Below are 25285 nucleotides of genomic sequence, written 5' to 3' on the forward strand. Positions count from 1 at the left end.
GCTAATTATCTTCAAATAAAGAAACCTGTAGAGGCTGCTACCCCTAATGAGACTCAAGCTGATAAAGTGGTGGATATGAATTTAACAAAGTTCTTGGAAAGCTCACTTGAGGTTATAACGGAAAGAAAAACCTTGCTGATAGCTCTTGCTTTGGAAAGTGATAGATAATATGTATTGCATTTTTATTTTCGACATATAAATGATCAGTTTTTTGGGCTCTAATGTGCAAATATTTCCTGACATGTGTCAGAGGTCCCAGAGGCGAAGAAAGGAATTCTTGGCATTAAGGCCAAGAATCCTAGCCCTGGGAGGAACTTTTCTGTTGAAGTTTCCTGTGAAATGTTTTATTACATATCAGACAAAGAATTTCTGATCTGAATGAAGAAAATCATAAGAGAGACGAGCACTGGCAAGTTAGATGCAAAGCATTGATAAAGAAAGCTAAGAAAGAATATGAAGAGAAACTTGCAAATGAGGCAAAAACTCAATAACAGTTATTGTAGTTATATCAGAAGCAGAAAACCTGTGAGGGAATCCATGAGACTGTTGGATGATCAAGGAGCAAAAGGGGCATTCAGGGAGAATAAGGTTATAGCGGAGAGACTGAATTAATTCTTTGCTTCAGTCTTTACAGAAGAAGATGTAAGAGATCTACCTGAACTGGAAATGGTTTTCAAGGTGATGATGTAGAGGTCCTGAAAGAAATCTTGGTGAATCTGGAAGATATACTAAGCCTGGACCGGATGGTATACATCCCAGGGAACTAAAAGAACTCAAACATGAAATTTTTGACCTGCTGTTAGTGATCTGTAACCTTCTTCTACTACTACTACTATTAATTATTTCTATAGCTCTACCAGACACATGCAGCACTGTACAGAGTTACAAACATTTAGGAAACAGTCCCTGCTCGAAAGAGCTTACAGGGGAGATCCGGGAAATTACAGACCTATAAGCCTGACTTATAAGCTAGCCCTATAAGCTGGGCAAATTGGTGGAAACAATTATAAAAAATAAAATTGTGGAAAATGTAGACAACCATGATTTAATGAAACAAAGTCAGCATGGGTTCAGCCGAGGGAGATCTTACCCCACCAATTTGCTTGACTTCTTTGAAGGTGTGAAAAACCCCCCAACCATAACAAACCTAGAAATAGACTCCATCACATACCTCATGCAACTCAACCTAAAACTGATGGGAATAATGATTGCCAAAGACTGCACCATGCAACTTCAAATCTGCAAAACGATCCAGAAGGCATTCGCAACCATGCGCTACCTAAGACAAATCTGGAGGAAAAATCCATAGTCTGTTATTGAGAAAGACATGGGGGAAGCTATTTCTTGCCTTGAATCAGTAGCATGAAATGTTGTTACTCCTTGGGTTTTGGCCAGGTACTAACCTGGATCGGCCACCGTGAGAATGGTTTACTGGGCTTGATGGACCATTGATCTGACCCAGTGAGGCTATTCTTATGTCCTTATGGTGATTCTTTGTCCAAGGCATCCCACAGTAATCTGCCATTTAAGGGTCAGTTACTGTTTGAAAAAGGTCTGGATGACATTATGGCGAGTGTGCTAAGTCCTTGCTGGACAGTAGGACCCATTCCTCTAAGGGTCTGAGCCATTCTACTTTCATGCTTTCAGATGGTATCATCAGTATTCCGGAGGTTCCTCGGGTCAAAGACAGTTTCAGAACACCAGACAAATTTGGTGGAGTTAGACAATCATAGTCTTCAGGAGGTTCTTCAGCCCCAAAGAAGCAGTTATTACACCAGGCCATCCGCTGAGCCTCTAAGCAATGTAGGGAGGCTTTTGTCTTTCCTAGCAGAATAGGCAGACATCACCACAGATTGGTGGATGCTGGACATTCTACGAGAGGGGTACAAACTCTCCCAAAGCTTTTTCTGGACTCCCCAAAGGGGAAACTAGAAAAAGAAGTAAAGATCAGAGCAGCGGTCTCAAACTCACGGTCCATGGGCCGCATGCGGCCCTCCAGGTGCTATTTTGTGGCCCGCGGTCTGGACGCGATGATCAACTGCTCCCTTGCTGCAGTTGATTGTTCCGGTCAAAACTGCGGCCGGCTGCGGCTCCTCGCACCATCGACACCAGCATTTATTTTCCACCTTCCCTTCCTTGTGGAGCAGCAGCGTGTCTGGCCGGCTCTGTTGCTCAGTCAATCGTTCCGTTCAAAGCTGCGGGTGGCACCTCCTCGCGCTATCCACTCCTGCATCGGAAGCCTCTCTGACATCACAACATCAGAGAGGCTTCTGACGCAGACGCGGATCTCGCGAGGAGCCGCCACCCGTGGCTTTGAATGGAACTATCAACTGAGCAAGGGAGCTGGCCAGACATGCTGTTGCTCCACAAGGAAGGGAATGGAAGGGGAGGGGAAAGAGAAATGCTTCTGCTGCATAGGAAAGGGGGACCCTAGGGAAATGCTGCTGCTGCACAGGGAAAGGGAGAGGGAGGGAAGGGGGAAGAGAAATGCCTCTGCTGTACAGAAAAGGGGGAAGGAAAATGCTGCTGCTGCACAGGAAAGGGGGAAGGGAAATGCTGCTTCTGTTGCTGCTGCACCCAATTGAGGAAAGAGAGGGAAGGAAGGAGAAGGAAGACAAGGGAGAGGAGAGGAACAAGAGATGCCAAGTTCATGGGAGGGAGGGAAGGAAAGGAGATACCAGACCATGGAGGGGGAGGGAGAGATGCCAGGGCATGGGGGGGAAGAAAGGAGACAGATGCCAGACCAGGGGAAAGGAAGGAAGAAGGGAGGGAGCGAAAGGAAGGAAAGAGATGTCAGACCATGGAAATAGGACGGAAGAACAGAGAGATAGGAAGGGAAGGGAAGACATAGAAACGTAGATTTTGAAAAGAAAGCAGAAAAATTTAATATTAAGTTAATGCCAAAGATGGATGCAAGACAGAAAGTGAAGATGGAGAGAAAAACAGTCAAAGGAAAAGAAGGCCCTGGAAACATAGTTAAAAGCACAGAAAAATAAAGTCACCAGCCAACAAAGGTAGGGAAAATGATTTTATTTTCAATGAAGTGATTGAAATGTGTCGGTTTTGAGAAAGAAAAACTATTAAACTTTAAATGTGAGGGCCGCAGAAAAAAATAGTTAATGTCTTATTAAAGAAATGACAATTTTGCATAAGGTAAAACTCTTTATAGTTTATATAGCTTTCCTTTAACTGTTAAAGGGAAGTTTTATAGACTATGAAGAGTTTTACCTCGTGCAAAATTGTCATTTCTTTGATAAGACAGAGTCCAGCTTGGGCAGATAATTGATACACTTCATCATGCCAAAGAGAGGCTCTGAAGACTGGAGACCAAGCCTGGATCTCAAAGCAGTCAATGTGGCCCTCAAAATTCCTCTGTTTCAAATGGAAATGTTGAGATTTCATTGCATTGCATTGGTCGCGCTGAGGGAATTTCTGGCCTCTCTGTATTTGACAAGAGGTCTACCTTCATATTCCTATTTTTCCAGGGCATAGATGGTTCCTGAGGTTCCATGTCTTGCAACAGCAATTCATGGCTTTTCAGGGTGATAACAGTACCTCGGACGGTCACTGAAGTAATGGTGGTTGTAGCGGCACACTTATGCAGGCTCGGTATCCGAGTCCACCCATATCTGGCCAGTTGGTTCATCAGAGTCCAAGGGACTCCAGGCAGTTCACCAAGTCATCCAGTTGCTACAGAAGCTAGGCTGGGTGGCCAACTTTTGGAAGAGTCACCTCATTCTGACTCGAGATCTAGAATACCTGGGAATCTGTTTTGCCACAGGGGTGAAAAACGTGGTTCTCTTGAAGTCAAGCAAGGAGAAACTGCCTTTCTGAACATCTATGCCCTGACAGCCTGGCAATATTTGCAGGTTCTGGGGTTGCGACCATAGATGTGGCCTCCTGTGTTACAGTTCACTTATGCCCGCTTCAAGAAGCGCTGATCTCTCGCCGGAGTCCTTTTGGACAACTAAGGCTCATCACAATCTAGCCTGGTGGTTGATTCCTCTCTCTCCAGACGAGTTCCCTTCCGTATCTCCACCCGAGTGACCTTGATGATTGCCAGCCTCTATGTGGGGTGGGGGGGGGCACTTTATGCAGACCGTTTGGTACACGGATGCTGGTTTCTGAGAAAATGGTTGATCAATTGCTTCAAGCTTCGAGCAATTTGACTGGTTCTCCTGCATTTCAAGAGTACACTCCAGAACAAGGCATTGAGTCTTCTTGGACAATGCCATGGCAGTAGCCTATGTTTATTGCCAGGGGAGCACCAGAAGTGCACTTCTACAGCTGGAGGCCTAAATATTCTTTTGATGGGCGGAAACCCATCTTCTAGAGCTTTCGGTAGCAGGAATGGGGACAGTGTGTAAGCAGATTATCTCAGCCATCAAACTCTGGATCCAGGTGAATGGTCACTGTCCCAGAGAGCCTTCATATGTATAGTGAAGAGATGGGACATTTGACCTGATGGCATCCGCAGTCAATAGGAAGGCAGCTCAGTTCTTCAGCTATCATCGTTAACTCAAACATGAAATTTCTGACCTGCTGTTAGTGATCTGTAACCTCTTCCTCCTATTAATTATTTCTATAGTGCTACCAGATGCATGCAGCGCTGTACAGAGTCACAAACAGTAAGAAAACAGTCCCTGCTCGAAAGAGCTTACAGGTGAGATCTGGGAAATTACAGACCTATAAGCCTGACTTCAGTGCTGGGCAAAATGGTGGAAACAAAAATTAAAATTGTGGAAATCGTATACAAACATGATTTAATGAAACAAAATCAGCATGGGTTCAGCCGAGGGAGATCTTACCTCACCAATTTGCTTGACTTCTTTGAAGGTGTGAAAAAAACAAAACCCTAATAATAACCATAATAAACCTAGAAATAGACTCCATCACATATCCCATGCAACCCATCCTAAAACTGCTGGGAATAATGATAGACAAAGGTTGCACCATGCAACTTCAAATCAGCAAAACAATCCAGAAGGCATTCGCAACCATGCGCAACCTAAGTCAAATCTGAAAATACTTCAACAACGTAGCAAAGGGCTGGATGCCATGGTCCAGATGTGGCCTCAAGATGGGCTTCTCTATGCCTTTCCTCCATGACCCATGATAGGGTTTCTTACGGCATGGCCCTTTTTTAGTATGCAGAGGCTACTCAGATGGGGTGGTTGCTACCATCTTGCACAGCTAAACCCAGGTGGTGTTTTCAAGCCTGGTGCGCTCAGAAGGGTGCACTCCCAAGCTTTGCGTTTATCCTGGTAGTGCTAGTTTTTCTCTAGGAAGGCCTAGAGAAGGGCCTTGCAGTTGGATCTCCGAGGGTTCAGATAGCCAGGCTTTTGTGCTTCAGTTTTAAACCCCAGGGGACATCTCTTGCTGCTCATCTGGATGTGGTTAGGTTTCTGAGGGGTGCATTACTGCTACACCTCCTACTACGTCAGCCATTTCTATCTTGGAATCTTAATCTGGTTCTCCAGGCACTTTCTGGTCCTCCTACGAACCGTTGAACCAAACTTCTCTGATGGACTTTACCATCAAGACAGTTTTCTTGGTGGCCATTACCTATGACCGTAGGATATCCGTATTTCAGGCTTTGTCCTGTGGAGATCCCTTTCTTTGGATTACAGACTCAAAGAGTGATCCTGTGCACTGTCCCCTCTTTTTTGTTGAATGTGACCTCCTAGTTTCCACATCAATCAAAAAGTGCAGTTGCCAGTCTGTACACCATCGGGTGTGAGTAAGCATGACAAGGTTTTGTAATCTCTGGACTTGCTCAGGCTTTTGTTAAGGTACCTGGAAGTAATGATCAAATTTAGTTTGTCAGATCACTTGTTTGTGCTAGTTGGTGCAGCCTCCAATGGCAGATTAGCACTAAAAGTCACCATTTACAACTGGATCCTGATGGCCATGTCTTCCGCCTATGTCATAACTGGAAAGTGGCCCCTTGCTTCAGTGGGGACTCACTCCACACAGGGTGTTGCTTTCTGATAGGCAGAATCTTCAGCGGTTTCCCCAGAAGAGATTTGTAGAGCCGTCACTTGGTTGTCTTTGCATATTTTCATGAAGTTTTGCAGAATAGATGTAGCAGTCAAAAAGGATTCTGCATTTGTCTCTTTGATCCAGGCTCATCAGTCCCACCTTAGCTTTGAGAGACTGCTCTGTTATATCCCAAGTGTTCAGGAATAGAGTGCGGTTGTAGAAGAATGAATGATTAGGTTCTTACCTTGAAAATCTTTCTTGTAAACCCTCACTCTATTCCTGATGCCCATTCTTGGAATTACTGATTCGCTGGTTATCTGCCTCAATAAGTACTAGTAAATTGGACTTCTATTTCTTAGACTAGCCTTACCAAGCTTAGTATCTGATACTATCGTGCACTTAGTTCCAAGGGATCTCTCGCTGATGTGCCCCCACATGGTTGGTGCAGGCTGGGTCTCCTTGATTTTAAATGTTTATTCTATTTACAAATAATGTTGGATTGTTGAAATGTTTCTTAATATGAGCAGATTAGATTTTGGTTTTTGGCGAGTTTCCATGTACCCCTCTCTTTTTTGTGTTCTCTACAGGAATGGCTGTCTGTTTTGTCACACACTGGAGGTTGGAAGGCAGTCTAGAGGTAAGAGAGGAGGAACAAAACTATGCAATGAAGCTTCCTACAAGAGATCTTGCGAGATGGGATTGACTACCCAAGTATTTAGGAGTAGAGTGAGGGTTTACAAGAAAGAAGATTACCAAGGTAAGAACCTAATCTTTCCATGTTTCATTTCAGTACTTTTACTTAAATATATTGTTGATTCTTTCATTTGGAAATGGTCTTCATATCTTGCAGGCTCTAGTGAAGATCAGACTATTCCTATGCTTGTAACTGGACTAAAAGGTTTGAAGGTCATTGATGTCTCTTGTGGAAGTGGAGATGCTCAGACTCTTGCAGTGACCGAGAATGGTTAGTAAATAAACTTTTCTTAAAATCAAAAAATAAGAAACCAAACATATGCTTGTCTCATATAACATCACAGATGAAACACTACAGTGAAGAAAAGAGAGAGAAAACCCTATATAGTGTTTTCCTTTTTTATTTGGAATCCTTCATGTGGAAATCATACAAAGATGGAAAAATAACTGATGTGAATTCTGTATTACTTTTGTTAATTTATATGCCTTCAAAAGTTCTGTCACGCAATGAAGGGTGCAAACTCTTGGTCTTGAAAGGGTTGATCTAGATTTAACAGTTTTTCTAGAAACCCTTAAAGAGGATATTTTCTCCAGAGCTATCATCTTGTTTACATTTATTAATGAATATGGTAAAAGTATCTTAAGGCAGTGGTTCCCAATCCTGTCTTGGAGGACCACCAGGCCAATCGGGTTTTCAGGCTAGCTCTAATGAATATGCATGAGAGAGATTTGCATATAATAGAAGTGACAGGCATGCAAATCTGCTCCGTGCATATTCATTAGGGCTATCCTGAAAACCCGATTGGCCTGGTGGTCCTCCAGGACAGGGTTGGGGACCACTGTCTTAAAGTATTTGTGGGTGGAGGCAATCTTCTTTCTGAGATTCCCCTATAAGTGTTTAGTTATTTATCAGGGAATCCGTATGTCTTTTTTGATGCAAATACATTTGGGGAATTTCCAGAAATGCAAGTGATAGGACAGTGATTTTTTTTTTTTGTGGATCTTCCAAACTTACATTATTATCTTTGAGACAGTGCTATGAACAAGACTGCCCTGTGAACTTCTAAAAGCTAAGTTACTCAGAATTTCATATTCTGCTCCTTTCACTGTTTTTCAGCATTATATCTGCTTAATTTCTCTTCTCCTCCTTCCTGTTTCTTACTTAAAAAACAACCCGCCCCCCAAAAAAAATAAAACCTTCTCTTTCCTCTGTTAAATTTTATTTCCTTTTCCTCTTCACAGGAATAACGGTAAGACTTATATTAACTCTAATTAAATCCTGGGACCTGTGGCACAGGGTGACTAAAGTAGGAAAAATCCTGTTATAAATCCTTTGTTTTAGGGTACCCACGGATCTGGTATAGAGCCTGCATTTTTGTTTAACATCCTGTGTTTTAAGGGTAGTCACTGAACTGCTATAGAGCCTGCATTTCTGTTTAAAATCCTGTGTTTTGGAGTAGCCACTGATATGGTATAGAGCAGGGGTCAAGAACTTTTTTGGCTGAGAGAGCCATAAAACGACATATTTTAAAATGTAATTCCGTGAGAGCCATACAATATGTTTAAAACTAAATACAAGTAATACATTTTGCTCCCTCTCTTTTCTGTTGTTGTTCTTCCCTCCCCCCTTGTTGCTGAACAATGAGATGGAAGGAAAAAAAAAAGAGATGCTGTATATCTCTCTCCCTTCCACCCCCAGGCCTAACATTTCTCCCTCCCTCCCATCTCCAGATCCAACTTCTCTCCCTTTCTTTTACCAACTGCCCCCATCCCATCTCTCCCCCTGTCTGCTTGCCTCTCTCCCTTCCTCCAGGTCCACCATTGCTCCCTCTCTCATCCCAACGGTTCTCCCTTCAAGTATCTTTTTCCCTTTTCATCCACACTAGCCCAGGTCCAAACTCTCTCCCTTCATCTCGCTCTCCTTAGAGCCCAGCTTGCCTTTCCCTCCAGCGCCGATCCCTTTCTTCTCACAGCCCAGCTTGCCTTTCCCTCCAGCACTGGTCCCTCTCTCCTCACAGCCCAGCATGCCTTTCCCTCCAGCGACGGTCCCTCTCTCCTCACAGCCCAGCTTGCCTTTCCCTCTAGCGCTGATCCCTCTCTTCTCACAGCCCAGCATGCCTTTCCCTCCAGCACCGATACCTCTCCCTCTCAGCCCAGCTTGCCTTTCCCTCCAGCGCCATTCCTTCTCTCCTCACAGTCCAGCATGCCTTTCCCTCCAGCGCCGATCCCTCTCTTCTCACAGCCCAGCATGCCTTTCCCTCCAGCGCCAATCCCTCTCTCCTCACAGTCCAGCATGCCTTTCCCTCCAATGTCGGTCTCTCTCTCCTCACAGCCCGGCTTGTCTTTCCCTCTGGCGCTGGTCTGATGTCACCGCCAAATCTGCTTGCCTCAGTGATTCGGCAGTGTTGTATGTGGTTCTCCCTCCTGCTTTTTGCCTGCCGCGTTCTGTCTTCAATGACGCGCAACTTCCTGTTTCCGCTCGGGTGGACTGCGGCGGACGGAAGGCAGGAGGGGTAGCCATGGACAACACTGCCGAAGCTGTCAGATTTTCCAGCTTGACGGCAACGTCGGACTGGCGTGGCAGGAAGAAGGAGAAGTTCGGGAGCATTGCCGCAGCCACATAAAAAGGCCAAGCGGGCCGGATTCAACCCATGGGCCTTGTGTTTGACACATGTACACTAGAGCACTGTTCTTCAACTGCCGATCCACGGACCGGTACCGGTCCGCAGAAAATTTCTGCCGGTCTGCACAGGGCTGGCGAGATCGAGTCGGCAGTTAAATTTCCTGTCGACTGCAGTAGTGTTAGAAGGCTGCTGTTCTTCCCAGCTTCAGGTGATCAAGACAGGCTGCCGACGTCGGGGCCTTCCCTCTGTGAGTCTCGCCTGTTCGGAAACAGGAAGTTGAAACAAAATAGGCGGGACTCAGAGAAGATAGGTCCCAACATCGGCAGCGTGTCTTGATCACTGCCCCTGCCGAGTTGCTGAAGAGAGCCGTGGGGAAGGTGCAGGTGGAAGGGACAGAGCTGCAGATGCAGGTGGAGGGAGATGGTCAGCATGCACGGGAGCAAGATCCTGTGGAGCCTTCGACAGTGGCTGTCTCCCCTCCCAGCAGTTCTCGTACTTGCCAGGGCAGTGATTCACTGGCAACTTCCTCTTTCCTCAGAGGCGGCAACGGACCCAAGGCTGCCTAAGTATATTGCTGCTGCAGGCAAGTACTGAGAACTGCTGGAAGGGGAGAAAGCCACTGTTGGAGGCTAGGAAGCTGCTGAATAAAGGGAGAGCTGCTACTGCACCTGGAGGGAGGTAGAAGGAGAGATGCTGCTGGGAGGGGAAGAGGGAAAGGGATGGGAAGAGAGCTACTGTTGGATAGGGGGAGGAGGGAAGGAAGAAGGAAAAAAGGAAGGAAACAGCTGGCAGGGAGATTAGAGGAGGGAAAGGAGTTAGGGTGGAATGGAGAGATCAGATGAGGGAAAGGGGAGAGAGAGAAATGAGAAAGTAGAGAGAGATTGATGCTGGAAAGGGGGGTCAGCAGAGAAATGAGAGAGGGATAAAGATGCTAGATCTGGTGTAGGAGAGATAAAAATGAAGAAAGCAGTGAAGCTGGAATGAATCATGTAAAAAGGAGAGAGGAGGCACAGGCTGGATGGAAAGGGGAGAGGGGCATAGAAAGAAGTTATACATATGGAAGGGGGAGAGGGCATAAAGAGGATGGAATGGACAGATGCTGGATTGAAGAGACAGGGCAGATGCTGAAAGGAAAAGAGTGAAAAGAAGATGAAAGCAGAAATCAGAGACAACAAACGGTAGAAAAAAAAAATTATTTCTCTTTTCTCAGAATACATCAAATTTGAAATATATATCCTGCTAGAGACACAACTGGGGACTGCAAAGCCCAGGCAGTGCTTCTTTAGCTTCCAGCTGGCTTAGGGCTCTCTCGGACCAGGAGTCACTCCCCTAACACTATTCCTGTCATGTGTGACTGCGGTATTCTGTTAGCATGATATTTCTGTGTAGCATTCTGTAATAATTTGGCTTATTCAGTTTTCTTGATAGTATATGGCAGGGGTCTGCAACCTTTAAGACATAAAGAGCCACTTGGACCCGTTTTCGAAAAGAAAAAAAAACTTGGAGCCGCAAAACCATTATAAAACAAATCTAACACTGCATATATTGTTTCTTATCTTAATGCTATATACAGGATCACTAAATTGAAAATAAAATCATTTTTCCTACCTTTGCTATTTGGTGATTTCATGAGTCTCTGGTTGCACTTTCTTCTTCTGACTGTGCATCCAATCTTTCTTCCTTTCTTTCAGCCTCCTGTATGTTTCCTCTCCTCCAGACCTCATTCTCTCCCCCTTCTTTCTGTCTCCGTGCCCTCCCCCAAGCCACTCAGTTTGCTGCCACCGCAATCGGGGAACAGCCCCCAAGCCACCGCCGTCCCAAGCTTTCCCTGCAGAAGTGTTGCGCTGACCAGCATTCTGCTCCCTGACGTCAATTCTGACGTAGGAGAGGAAGTTCCGGGCCAACAAGGCATTTCTCCTCATTCCATCCAGCCTGAGCCCCATCTCTCCTTGATCCAGCATTTCCCTTCTGTGTCTGTCAGAATTACCATTCTACCTATTTTCCAGCATCACCCTTCTTTGTGTCCATCTTACCTATATCCCTATCTCACCACTTTTTCAGAATCTTCATTTGTCTCTGTCCTTGTCTTTACTCCATGTTCACCATTTGCCCTTTCAATGTCTTTATCTCCCCCCCCCCCACTTTTTCAGCATTACTTCTATGTCTCTATTTCACCTCCTCTTCATGTCCCCTCTGTATCTCTATCCTTATTCAGTAGGTCCTGCTTACCCTTTCTCTTCTTTGTGTCACTATCTCCATTTTCAGCTTTCCCCCCCTTTTCCTTTGTTACTGCACCCTGTAGCTAGAATCTTTCCACCCTCCCTCCACTCCGGCCCAGCCCAGTATGAAAGATTTCCTTTTGTTTCCCTCCCCTCTCTCTTTCTCTCTCTCTTCTCCTCCCTCACCCACGAGTCCTGCATCTGGCCCTCTCCCTTCTACCTGCACCTGGCAACACCCCCCTGCTCCGCGGCTCTCTTCAGCAACTCGTCAGCAGCAGTGATCAAGACAAGCTGCCGACATCGAGGCCTTCCCTCTACGAGTCCCGCCTTTGTGGAAAAAGGAAGTTGAAACAAGCGGGACTCGCAGAGGGTAGGCCCCGACGTCAGAAGCTTGTGTCGATCGCTGCTGCTGAGTTGCCGAAGAGAGCCGCGGAGCAGGGGATGTGGCCGGAAGCAGGTAGAAGGGAGAGGGAGATAGGAAGGCTGTAGATCTCCGGAGCATGACACCGACCCCGGCCAGGATGATTTCTTTTTCAGGCACCTTACAAGTCCAGCGTCGCGGCGGGAAATAGCCATGCTGAGCAGTGAGCTCAGCACTACACAGATGAAAGCCTTGCTTGCTGATTGGTCCGTCGGCACGGCGGGGCGGGGCCGCCGGACCAATCAGCAAGCAAGGCTTTCATCTGTGTAGTGCTGAGCTCACTGCTCAGCATGGCTATTTCCCGCCGCGACGCTGGACTTGTAAGGTGCATGCCTGCGTGACACACTACCGGAGCCGCAGCAAAGGTGGAAAAGAGCCGCATGCGGCTCTGGAGCCGCAGGTTGCCGACCCCCGGTATATGGGATATATGTGAAGGGGAGGGGAGACAGGGGTTTTGTTGATCCTTGCTCTGTATTATTTGTATTTATAAAATGACAATTGTACAGAATATTGTTTCTTTTTATACTTTAATAAAATATATTCAATATAAAATAATAACTGCGGCTTGTGCAGATGGGATCAGATGGTTTGCGGGGACCGAGCTCGTGGAAACGGGGAATAAATGTTTTTTTAAAATTTCAGTCTTTATAGTTTGCCGGTCCACAAAATAATTATTTTATTTCTGCAGGTCCACAGGTGTAAAAAGGTTGATAAACACTGCACTAGAGAATGACACGGGGACAAAATTTTCACTGTCCCAGCATGAACTGAATTTCCCTGTTACGTCCCCATGAGTTTTGTCCCTGTCCCATTCCTGAAAGCTCTGCTTTAACTTCACAAGCCTCGGACATTTATGATTTTAAAATGTTTGAGGCTTCTGCAGATGAAGACAGAGCTTGCAGGAATGGGGCAGGGACAGGAAAAGAACTTGCCAGGATGGGATGGAAAAATGAGTTCCCGCTGAAAGCTAAACTAAACTAAAGCTTAACTTTATATACCGAGTCATCATTCTGAGAAGGCTCAACTCAATTTACAACAATTAAATAAACAGGGAATGATTTACAAATGATAAATAGAAGATAATAGCAAAATTTCAAAAGAATTAATTTTCAAAATGTTTGGCAAATAGAGTAGTTTTTAAAGATTAACGTAAAAATTGAAATGAGCTGGAACTCCTTAAAAAAAAGGGGAGATCATTCCAGAGTTGAGAGAATTCAAAGAGTGACTGAAGATTTTGACTCCTTTAATCCCTTTTTTTGAAGGAAGGGAGAGTTTAAATTGTTGGATAGCTCTTGCAAAGGAGAATCGATAAAGATTCCAAAATAAGGGAATAAGAGGATTAAAGATACCATGTAGAATTTTAAAAGAAATACAAGCGCATTTAAATTGAATTCTAAAATAAACCGGAAACAGGGAAAAATTTGTCTCCTTGTCATTCTCTAGTATATACAAATCAATCTCATGCATATTCATGAAAATCTTGAAAATCCAACTCGATTGTGGCCCTCAAGAAGCAGTTCCCTCAATCGAAGACCTATAGAAACACCATTTTTTTCGCAATTGCCCCTTCCCTCTGGAATGCAATGCCACCACATCTATTCTGTGAAAGTTCCTTACACAAGTTTAAAACTAAACTTAAAACATTTCTATTCAAAGATGCTTACCAAAATTGCAGTTAGGAACCCTGATATCGATGAGGAAATGGAAGCCGAGATGAAGCGAGAATGCAAAAGTGGTAACACGGTTATTATGGGGGACTTCAACTACCCCGGGATAGACTGGAGTCTTGGAAGCTCAAGATGCACTAGGGAGACTGAATTCCTGGAGGCTATACAAGATTGCTTCATGGAGCAACTTGTTAGGGAACCGACGAGAGGAAATGCCACTCTGGATCTAATCCTAAATGGACTAAGGGGACCTGTAAAGGAAGTGGAAGTAGTGGGACCGTTGGGAAACAGCGATCATAATATGATCAAGTTCAAGGTTGAGGTAGGAATGCCGAAAGGAAAGAGAACCATAGCAACAACTTTTAATTTCAGGAAAGGAAACTACGAAGCAATGAGGGGAATGGTAAAGAAGAAACTTTAGGAACACTTCCAAAAAAATGGCAAACGGTAGAACATGCCTGGTCTTTTTTCAAGGACACGGTGAGCGAGGCACAACATCTGTATATCCCCAGATTCAGAAAAGGGTGCAAAAAGAGTTGAACAAAAGAACCGACGTGGATAACTAAAATAGTGAAGGAAGCGATAGGCAATAAGAGAAATTCATTCAGAAAATGGAAAAAAGACAAAACTGAGGAAAACTGGAAAGAGCACAGGAGGTATCAAAAAGAATGTCACCGTGTGGTTCGAAAAGCCAAGAAAGAATATGAAGAGAAGGGAAGCACGAAATTTCAAACCGTTCTTTAGATATGTTAAAGGGAAGCAGCCGGCTAGGGAGGAGGTGGGACCGCTAGACGACGGAGACAGGAAGGGGAGTGGTGAAGGAGGAAAAAGAGGTCGCAGAAAGACTTAACATGTTCTTTTCGTCTGTATTTACAAGCGAGGACACAACTAACATACCGGAACCTGAGCAAATCTTCAATGGAAATCAAGCACAAAAGTTAACATTCATGGAAGTGAGCCTTGAAGATGTGCGCAGGCAGATAGAAAAACTAAAAACTGACAAATCCCCGGGTCCGGACGAAATCCATCCAAGGGTTCTGAAGGAACTAAAGGAAAAAATAGCGGAACTACTACAGCAAATTTGCAATCTATCCCTGAAAACAGGCGAGATCCTGGAAGATTGGAAGATAGCCAACGTTACGCCTATCTTTAAAAAGGGATCAAGAGGTGATCCGGGAAACTACAGACTGGTGAGTCTGACCTTGGTTCCAGGCAAAATGGCGGAAGCACTGATAAAAGAAAACATCGATGAACATTTTGAAAAAAACATACTTCTGATAACCAGCCAACATGGATTCTGCAAGGGGAGATCGTGCCTGACTAACTTATTGCACTTCTTCGAGGGAATTAACAAACAGATGGACAGAGGAGACCCCATAGACATTATACACCTAGATTTCCAGAAAGCCTTTGACAAGGTGCCTCATGAACGTCTACTCCGGAAACTGAAGAACCATGGGGTGGATGGAGACGTGCATAGATGGATCAGAAACTGGTTAGAGGGTAGGAAACAGAGGGTAGGGGTGAAGGGCCACTACTCGGACTGGAGGAAGGTCACGAGTGGTGTTCCGCAGGGCTCGGTGCTCGGGCCGATGCTATTTAATATATTTATAAATGATCTAGAAACAGGGACGAAGTGTGAGATAATAAAATTTGCAGATGACACTAAACTATTTAATGGAGCTCGGACAAAGGAGGACTGCAAAGAATTGCAAAGGGACTTGGACAAACTAGGGGAATGGGTGACGAGATGGCAGATGAAGTTCAACGTTGAGAAGTGTAAAGTATTGCATGTAGGAAGGAGAAACCCGAGGTTCAATTACACGATGGGAGGGATGTTATTGAATGAGAGTACCCAAGAAAGGGACTTGAGGGTAACGGTGGGCATGACAATGAAGGCGATGGCACAGTGCGCAGCGGCTGCTAAGAGGGCGAATAGAATGCTAGGTATAATCAAGAAGGGTATTACAACCAGGACGAAAGAAGTCATCCTGCCGTTGTATCGGGCGATGGTGCGTCCACATTTGGAGTACTGCGTCCAATATTGGTCGCCGTACCTTAAGAAGGACATGGCGTTACTCGAGAGAGTTCAGAGGAGAGCGACACGTCTGATTAAAGGGATGGAAAAACTTTCATACGCTGAGAGATTGGAGAAACTGGGTCTCTTTTCTCTGGAGAAGAGGAGACTTAGAGCGGATATGATAGAGACTTACAAGATCATCAAGGGCATAGAGAGAGTAGAGAGGGACAGATTCTTCAAACTTTCAAATAATAAAAGAACAAGAGGGCATTCAGAAAAATTGAAAGGGGACAGATTCAAAACGAATGCTAGGAAGTTCTTCTTTACTCAACGTGTGGTGGACACCTGGAATGCGCTTCCAGAGGATGTAATAGGCAGAGTTCGGTACCGGGGGTTAAGAAAGGATTGGACAATTTCCTGCTGAAAAAGGGGATAGAAGGGTATAGATAGAGGATTACTACACAGGTCCTGGACCTGTTGGGCCGCCGTGTGAGCGGGCTGCTGGGCACGATGGACCCCAGGTCTGACCCAGTGGAGGCATTGCTTATGTTCTTATGCTTATGTTCTTATGTTCTGATCAAGGGAAAATAAAAACTAATAAATAGAGAACTGCTTTTAGAGAACCCCTTTTTTTTTAACCTCTCCCTCTTCCTCTTTCTCGAAGTAATTAAAATCTCCCTTCTACCCCTGCATCTCTTGTATCCAACTTGTCTTCATTTTGTCCTTGTCCTGGTCTCAAGCTTCCCCATTTTATGTGTATTTTATTTTTTTTAAACTATTTTAAATTCTTAACATTGTAAACCGGCCAGATATCTGTGATGGTCGGTATATCAAGGTATAAATAAACTTGAAACTTGGTTTGTGTTTCAAAAATGGGTAATATCTTAGAGTTAACTGATCTTGCATATAATAAAGCAATTTTCACTCTTTTAGCTGTTATAAAATATAGAAATATTTTCTTCAAATCTAGATCAGGGGAGGGCAACCATGGTTCTTGAGGGCTACAGTCCAGTTGGTTTCAAGATTTCCATAATCAATATGCATTAGGTTATCTGTAATAATAAAATGCTAGCCGCGCATGCGCACTCGCGCCGCGTTTTCCCTGATCCCCGTTCTGTCAGGGTGTGGCGGCACGAGTGCGCATGCGCGCTTAGTATGTCACTGGCGGGGATGGAGAGAAGCAGCGTTGCTGGGCAAGGGGCCGTCCTTGCCCGCCCCGAGACCAGGGCAATCTCAAGGTGCAGTTGCCATGTTAAGGGTAGGGTAGGGTGGAGGGCTTTGAGGCAGGCGGCTGTCGGCGGAGAGCAGCCGAATGCAGGAAACGGAGTGGCTAGGTAAACAAAAAAACAACCAACCGAGCGAGCCGGGCCGCTGAGAAAGCGCGGGAGGCCTGGGCTGGGCTGCGGACGGGGACGGAGCTGGGGCGGTGAGCCTTCCCTGCGGCTGTCCGCTGAGGCGAATAGCTTTCCAGCGGCTACGTTTCGCTCCCTCTGCCAGAACTTCCTGTTTCCGGCAGGCGGAACGCAGCACATAGAAAGAAGTTATGGCGGAGGGAGCGGGACGTTGGAGAAGCAAACTTTTGGGTGGTGTTGGAAACTTCAGAGACAGGTTTGTAGGTCGGACGTGGGGATGGGGTGCTTGAGAATGAGGGAGAGAAGTCGGGCCGTGGACGGTGAGACTCGTGAGAATGGGAGGAAGAGATGATAGACCGTGGGCAGACCAAACCACGCGCTTTGAATTCAGGTGAAGAGAGCTGTTTTGACGTCAAAATTCAATGCAATTCAGGGAAGTGGTGTGGGGGGAGGGAAATGGAGGGGGAGGGATGCTGCTTTGGCTGCTGCACAGGGAAGTGGTGGGAGAGAAATGCTGCTGCATAGGAGGCAGGAAGAGAGATAGATAGAAAGACAGACAGACAGCGGGAGGAAGGGAGACAGAAAGAAAAGAAGAAAGACACAGGGGCAGGGAGATACATAGAAAGACAGACAGACAAAGTGGGCTAGGGACAGAGACAGACAGAAAGAAAGACAGCGGGAGGGAAAGAGAGACAGAAATAAAGACAGACAGATACATATTCTACCACCCTTTAATGTAACGGGCTAAAATACTAGTTTGCATATATTAGAAACAGTACATGCAATTCAATTTCCTTGCATATGAATATTCACTGTGAAGATTTTAAGCCAACTGGGTTGTGGCCCCTCAAAGTCCATGGTTGTTCACCTGTGATCTAGATGTCCTGTTAATTGAAGATAAATGTGATCAACTATGTACATATCTCTGGATCTAAACTCAGGATTATGAATTCTTTTCAGGCAATTCAGATCTCTTTGCATGAGGCTAAAAACCTGTGATATACTGTATGTAATTGGAAATAAAAATCTGTGAAGTAATATGCTATTAATTTGGAGTTAGTGGTTGATTCGCTCCCTCCTATTCAATGTTCCTTTTTTTGAGCTGCTGAAGTAGGAACTTGTTTGTTTATTTGGCAAGTTCATAAAATGTCTTGTGTGGTTACTGCTTTCCCTGTTTTTACAAAATCAAATTTCTCCGAGTCTTTTTTATTAATTCCTCAGTTTTTTGTATTCTTAAGTTATTTTTCAAGAAACATCTCTGGGATTTTGCAGTAATTGAAAGGGCGACATAGACATTTTTATTGCCTAAAATATTTCTGGGCTGCAAATTCCCCTTAAAAAGAAAGATAAAAAATAAACTTATGTATACTTTTATGGCATTAAATAAAAGTTCAGTTGAAGAGCCTACTTGCTGCTTTTTTTTTTTTTTTGCTTTAGAACAGGGTTGTCAAAGTCCCTCCTCGAGGGCCACAATCCAGTCGGGATTTCCCCAATGAATATGCATGAGATCTATTAGCATACAATCAAAGCAGTACATGCAAATAGATTTCATGCATATTCATTGGGGAAAACCTGACTGGATTGCAGCACTCGAGGAGGGACTTTGACATCCCTGCTTTAGAATGTAGTTTAATTCTAAAATATTGAAACTGAAGCATTTTTCTTACAAAACATCTTTTCTCTGCAGGTCAGGTATGGTCTTGGGGTGATGGTGACTATGGAAAGTTAGGCAGAGGAGGCAGTGATGGTTGCAAGACACCCAAAGTGATAGAAAAACTACAGGATCTGGATGTTGTTAAAGTGTACTGTGGAAGCCAATTTTCTGTTGCTTTAACAAAAGATGGTCAAGTCTATTCCTGGGGGAAAGGGGACAATCAGAGACTTGGCCATGGAACTGAAGAACATGTCAGATACCCCAAACTCATGGAGAGTTTGCAAGGTACGTGTCATGAGTAGCTGTTGTAGATTTTTCAGGTGTAAAAAATAGGTGCTTCATTCTTGCTTAAATGTTCCATTAGTCTTTAATCATTTAAGGGTTGCAGTTACCCCCCTCTTTTACAAAGCCGCACAGCAACAGCTCCTAAGCCCTTTAAATCTCTATGAGCTTCGGGGCCGTTACCGCAGTGGCCTGCACTAAACGGCTTCGTAAAAGAGGCCCTTAGTGTAGGTAATATGAACATTTTTGATTTGCAGGACAAAGCTTATAACTTCGCATGCTGAAGTAATCTCATGTTTACCTTTATTGTTCACTATTTTCTGAGAGAAAAATTCTAAAGTGTATTTGTGTATTTATTATTAATCTCTGTTACAGTGGTGCCTCGCATAACGAACGCCTCGCACAGCGAACGCTGCACACAACGAACTTCATGTCTTGATTCATACAACGAACTTCATTTCACACAACGAAGTCGCCCGAGCTGCCGATGTATTGCATCCTTCCGCGCAGGCACTGCAGGCAGTCGATAGTCACTGCGCTTAACTGCCCTCTCTCACAGCCCTTCGCCTGGCTCCCTGTGCAGTGGCGGACCGTCGGCTCGCCTCCTTTTATGGAGGGGCCCGGCGCCTACTGCTGATGCGTTGGGGGGGGGCGGAGCTACTCTCGCCGCTTCCCCGATGCTAGAAAAAAAAAAAAAAAGAAAAGTTAAGTCCCAGTTTTTGCCGCTGAGACTCTGCCCTCTCTCGTCCTTTTAAGATAAACTCAATATTTTTTATATATCATGGCTTCTAAAAAAAGCAGGAAGGTGATTTCTGTTGAAATGAAACGGGAAATAATTAGAAGGAGTGAATGTCGGGTAAAACAGTGTGACCTCGTCAAAGAGTTTGGCCTCAGCAAGACCACCATTTTCACCATTTTGACAAATTTATCTTTTTTTATGTCATCTTAGCATATTTTATGCTGCAGAACGAATAATTTTTTTTAACATGTATTGTTATGGGAAAACGCGTTTCACATAACGAACTTTTTGCATAACAAACTTGCTCCTGGAATGAATTAAGTTCGTTGTGTGAGGCACCACTCTACTTGCAAATGGTTACTTTGCTTCCACTGAATATGTTTCTTTTAGATTACGATTCTGTTCAGTATTTTTAAATGTAGATTGAAACATCCAAAACTGTAGACTAGGGAACGAATTTAAACTTGTTCATGGTTAATTGATGTATAAAACAGATTACTAAAATCACTTCACCATGCAGTGTTATTTTTATTATTTAAGTAGTGGTTGCTATCCTTGTGCTTCTGGGAGAAATTTTGTGCAACTGCTCAATGCTGAATTTGGGTAGAATTCCTTATCTCCACAGAAAGTGCAGAATTTTATACTTGCTGTGAAGAATTGAGAGTAACCACTAGCATCAGCTGTACTGCTCAATTTCTCTCTCCATCCTCAGCAGAATTCATATAGCAAGAGAGAGAGATGAAATTTAATGTGGACAAATGCAAAGTGATGCACATTTGGAAGAATAATCCAAATCATAGTTAATGGATGCTAGAGTCCACCTTGGAGGTCAGCACTCAAGAAAAAGATCTGGGCGTCAAAGTGGACAATACATTGAAACCTTCTGCCCAATGTGTGGCGGCAGCTAAGAAAGCAAACAAGATGCTAGGAATTATTAGAAAAGGGATGGTATACGAGATTAAGAATGTTATAATGCCTCTATATCGCTCAATAGTGCAACCTCACCTTGAGTATTGCATTCAGTTCTGGTCTCCTTATCTTAAAAAAGATATAGCAGTACTAGAAAAGATTCAAAGAAGAGTGATCAAGATGATAAAAGGGATGGAACTCCTCTTGTATGAGGAAAGACTAAAGAGGTTAGGGCTCTTCAGCTTGGAAAAGAGATGTCTGAGATGTCTACAAAATCCTTAGTGGTGTACAACAGGGGATCAATTTTTTTTTTTTTTTTTTTTACTGCATCAAGATTTACAAAGACTAGAGGACATTCAATAAAGTTAGAGCAATACTTTTAAAACCAATAGGAGGAAATATTTTTTCACTCAGAGAATAGTTAAGCTCTGGAATGCATTGCCAGAGGATGTGGTAAGAGCGGTTAATGTAGCTGATTTTAAAAAAGGCTTGGACAACTTCCTGGAGGAAAAGTCCATAGTCTACTGTTGAGACAGACATGGGGGGGAGCCACTGCTTGCCCCATATCAGTGGACTGGAATGCTGCTACTATTTGGATATTTGTCAGGTATTTGTAACTTGGATTGGCCTCCATGAATACAGGATAATGGGATTGATGGATCATTGGTCTGACCCAGTAAGGATATTCTTATGCTCTTATGTTATCTCCCCCAAGCTGCAAACCTCTGCAGAAGGAATCAACTCCGGATTTTTTCTGTAACCTTCCTACTTCACAAAGAACTCTACTACCATCTACGGTTTTTCTTTTCTGCGCATGAGTGTTTCTGTTCTGCTCTGCCTTTTTCTTTATTTTATTCAGGTTTTTTTTCGGATTTCTTTAGTTTTGGGTGTTTGGAGCTTCCCTGCAAGGAGAAGAAGCAAACGTAGTCTGCAGCTGACAAGCCAATCCCATTTGATACCTGTTGGCGGAAACATTTTCGGAGCTTGGGGCCATCCCCAATTAACGTGCCTCACCTGCTTGGCAGGGCTTTGAGCACAGGCTGTCCATAGGAGACAGTGTTTCACAGGGTGCTGGCTGTGTTTCCCCCCCCCCTTTCTGGTTGCATATTCGTTGGTCTGTGGGGGTGGGGGTTCATTAAGATGCCATGTCTGACTTACAGCTTGAAGATTCAGCATTAGAGAGATATTCTGGATGAGACAGTGATTTCTTCACCATTTCTAGCTACTATTCAGAGCTGAGGCAACACTTTCCCAGCCCAGGTCACAGTGAGTAAAGGCTGTCACAGAAACTGCAGTTTTCAAGGGCTTGTACTTGTTCTCCTTTGTCCCACCTTCCCCAAAATGCAAAATTCGCTAGTTTTTGCATTTAATTTTGTTGTCTTTCTAGTGTTTTTTTGGTGCCAAAATCCTGATGACAGCCACATTGAATTTTAGCAGTCTTTTTTTATAAAGTTCAATACAACTTCAAATCTGCTAGTTTTGCCTCAAAACTTGTTGGGCTGCAGTCCTTGGACTCTTTTACCAATAATCCATGCCAAGAATGTGCAAATTTACGATTCAAGAGCATCCTTGCGCCGTGTGCTGTGCCACACATGTAGGAGATTACCGTCCAGTCATTGCATTTTACTTTGTAGAACTTCACTTTCTAGCCACTGGTAAAATTGTGAACAGTTTAAATATTTTGTAAATCGACAAAAAATTTTGTTCAAAAATATTGTACAAAAAGACTCTTGCTCATTGGAAACTGTACACTTATCTGTGCAAGCTTTTTAAAGTTTGTGGTTGTACAGGCTCTTAGGGGTCTCAACGCGGCCCCGTTTCGAATATTCTGCTTCAGGAGACCCGATGCTACATACTGTGAAACCTCTGTTGTAACCACATTATTCCAAGAGATGATCTAAAATTACAAAAAATGTATCATAAATACCACACACACCGCTGAAATTTCAAATGTAAAACGGTGTGGGGAAATTTTACTGCCTCTAGGCAAAAATAGGAGAAGAAAGAAAGCACAATACACATACCGTTTTTTAACTTCAAAACCTCCAAACGACGGAGATCGCTGCTCAACCCAACAGTTTTATACAGTGGGGAGGAGAGGTGACCTCCGACGGAGCGTGATGACGTCATCACGTCAACAAGGTTATGAGTGTAAGTGCATGTAAATCACTGTCAATGCAAAAGTAAATAAATTACTGGAAAAAATACTGGAAAAAATGTTGTCACAGAAAAGCTACCCACTCAATCTCGTTATTCAGTCCATTGGGGTGAAGGGTGTTCAACTCAAAATTCCACCTTTGTTCCTTACGCCACAGAAGTTTAGGTATGTCACCCCCTCTAGTTGTAATCACTGTGTCTAACACAGAAAATTTTAGATCCGCGATCTCATGTTGGTGTTGAATCCAATGCTGCACAAGAGGTGCTTCAAGCGTGCCTGAGTTGATCCTACTAATGTGCTCAATTAAACTGGTTTTGATGCTTTGGATTGTACAACCCACATATTTCAGCCCACAGGGGCATTGTATTATATATACAACTTGTTTGGTATTGCAGTCTGAAACAGCAGAAGTAAATCTTCTATTGGTGGAAAGATTCATTGCACATTTTGCAATGCCCACATACGGTGTGCCCCCCTGTGCTGGTGCTTGTCTCTTGAGGAGGGTGTACAAACTGAGAATGCACCAAACGTTGTTTCAGATTCTGCTCTCTGGAAAATGCAAAACGCGGATGCTCCTGAAACTCTGGGTGGTACTGCATGACATGCCAATGACGTTTGATAGTGCGTTTGATATGAAACGCCAGATGAGAGTAAGGTAAGACACACGCTAAAGGTTGCTCATCACTTTTTAAATGTGATTCTAATAACAAAGTCCGGTTAACATACAACCCCCTCTTGTACGCTTTGTTGATAACAGAAACTGGGTACCCCTTATCCTTAAACCTGACTTTCATAGCCTCTGCTTGTAGAATGTAATCCTGTGTAGAAGTGCACAATCTTCGAAGTCTCAAAAACTGGCCCGCAGGGATATTATCCCTTAGATGTTTCGGATGGAAGCTATCATATTGCAAGAGGTTATTCCGGTCAGTGGGTTTCCGGTATAAGCTTGTTGTGAACTGACCATTACTTAACTGAATGCTGATATCCAAAAAAGGCACTTGGTGGTAATCTTTGGTCAAGGTAAATTGCAAATTAGCATCACAGCTGTTCAACCATCCTAAAAATGAATACAATTCATCCATGGTGTCTGTCCATATTCCAAAAATGTCATCTATGTATCGTTTCCAACACATCAAATGTTGCCACTGTGTTGAAGGATATAAAAAGGTTTTTTCAAATTTGGATACATAGAGACAAGCTATGGACGGAGCCATTTTAGCTCCCATCGCTGTACCTTTAACTTGTTTGTAAAACACATCACCAAACTTGAAGTAGTTCATGCCTAGTGCGATTGAAGCCAGATTGATCAAAAAACTTATCTTGGCACCAGAAATGGCCAACATATGGAGTTCCTCCTTGATGATAGTAATAGCATCACTCTGAGGTATGTTTGTATACAGAGCAGTGATATCCAAGGTAAATAATATCGCACCTTGTGGGATATTAGTAAGTGTATCCAGAAATTTTATCATACTTGCTGAGTCTAGTATATATGAAGGGGCGAGAGGAACCCGATCTTTAAGATAGGAGTCCAACATAGCTGACAATGGTTCCAAAATAGACCCTATACCCGAGACTATCGGTCTACCTGGGGGGTTCTCCAGTGATTTGTGTATTTTTGGCACAAAATAAATGACTGGAGTTTTTGGATGTTTGCAATGTAGGAACCTGTATTCTCTCTCAGTTATGACTCCCGACTCAACCCCCTGTACCAACAGGTGCGAAATTACATCCTGAATGTCTTGTACTGGATCTTGAAAAAGAACCTCATAATATACAGTATCCATTAGCTGACGATGGGCTTCTGTAACATATTGTTCTGTATCTAGAATAACCACTCCTCCTCCCTTATCAGTTGGCCTGATAACAATGCTATTATCAATAGTTAAAGATTGCAAAGCCATTTGCTGTGGACGTGACAGGTTAAACCGGAAAGGGAATTGTTGGTGTAGAAGAGGCAGGAGTGTCCAGCTTAGCATCTTCTTTGCGTTCGTGGGCTGAGGAAAGGGTGGCTAGCTTGGTGGTTCAAACAGTTTTCTTTTCTGGTCCTAAAAACGGTGACTGTCCTGTGTGAAAAGGCACAAAAGCCACAGAGCCAGATAGATGCAAATTTGAGTCAACATCTAGTGATTCTGTTTTATCTGGTACAGCTTTTTCACCTGAATAACTCAATTTAATGTGGAAAGCCTTTCAGGAATGCTGTCTTTCAGAGATATTTGGGCTGCTCTTCAGACACTGCACACGGACCCTCTGGGTGCATTTGCCTCTCAGTCTTTCGCTTCTCAGGGCCTCAGCCACCCAAGCGGCAAAACTAGACCACCAACTCTCCAACTTACTGATCTCAACTGCAGACTACAAAACCTTCAGAAAATAAATAAAAACCCTGCTATTGAAAAACTCCATAATGACAAACTAACACAGCAAGATCCATCTCAAACCCCATTTGCAATCCACTTCACCCTTTAGCACCTACGAAAATGTCCAGACAACTCCTAATGTACTCCTAAATTTCCTGACAACTCATATGTAATCCGCCTTGAACCGCAAGGTAATGGCGGAATAGAA

The 25285-nt window shown here is 43.9% G+C and overlaps 1 protein-coding gene across 1 annotated transcript in view; it reads left to right on the plus strand.

Annotated features, from left to right (window-relative positions):
• HERC2 (HECT and RLD domain containing E3 ubiquitin protein ligase 2) overlaps window positions 1–25285 on the plus strand; it is a 3346202-nt gene that overhangs the window by 392228 nt on the left and 2928689 nt on the right. Inside the window, 2 exon segments of the mRNA XM_033948978.1 lie at window positions 6833–6946; window positions 18666–18917. Of these exon segments, the coding sequence (XP_033804869.1) occupies window positions 6833–6946; window positions 18666–18917 (366 nt within the window).

This window comes from Geotrypetes seraphini, chromosome 6 (assembly GCF_902459505.1).
Source record: "Geotrypetes seraphini chromosome 6, aGeoSer1.1, whole genome shotgun sequence".
Lineage (NCBI taxonomy): Eukaryota > Metazoa > Chordata > Amphibia > Gymnophiona > Dermophiidae > Geotrypetes > Geotrypetes seraphini.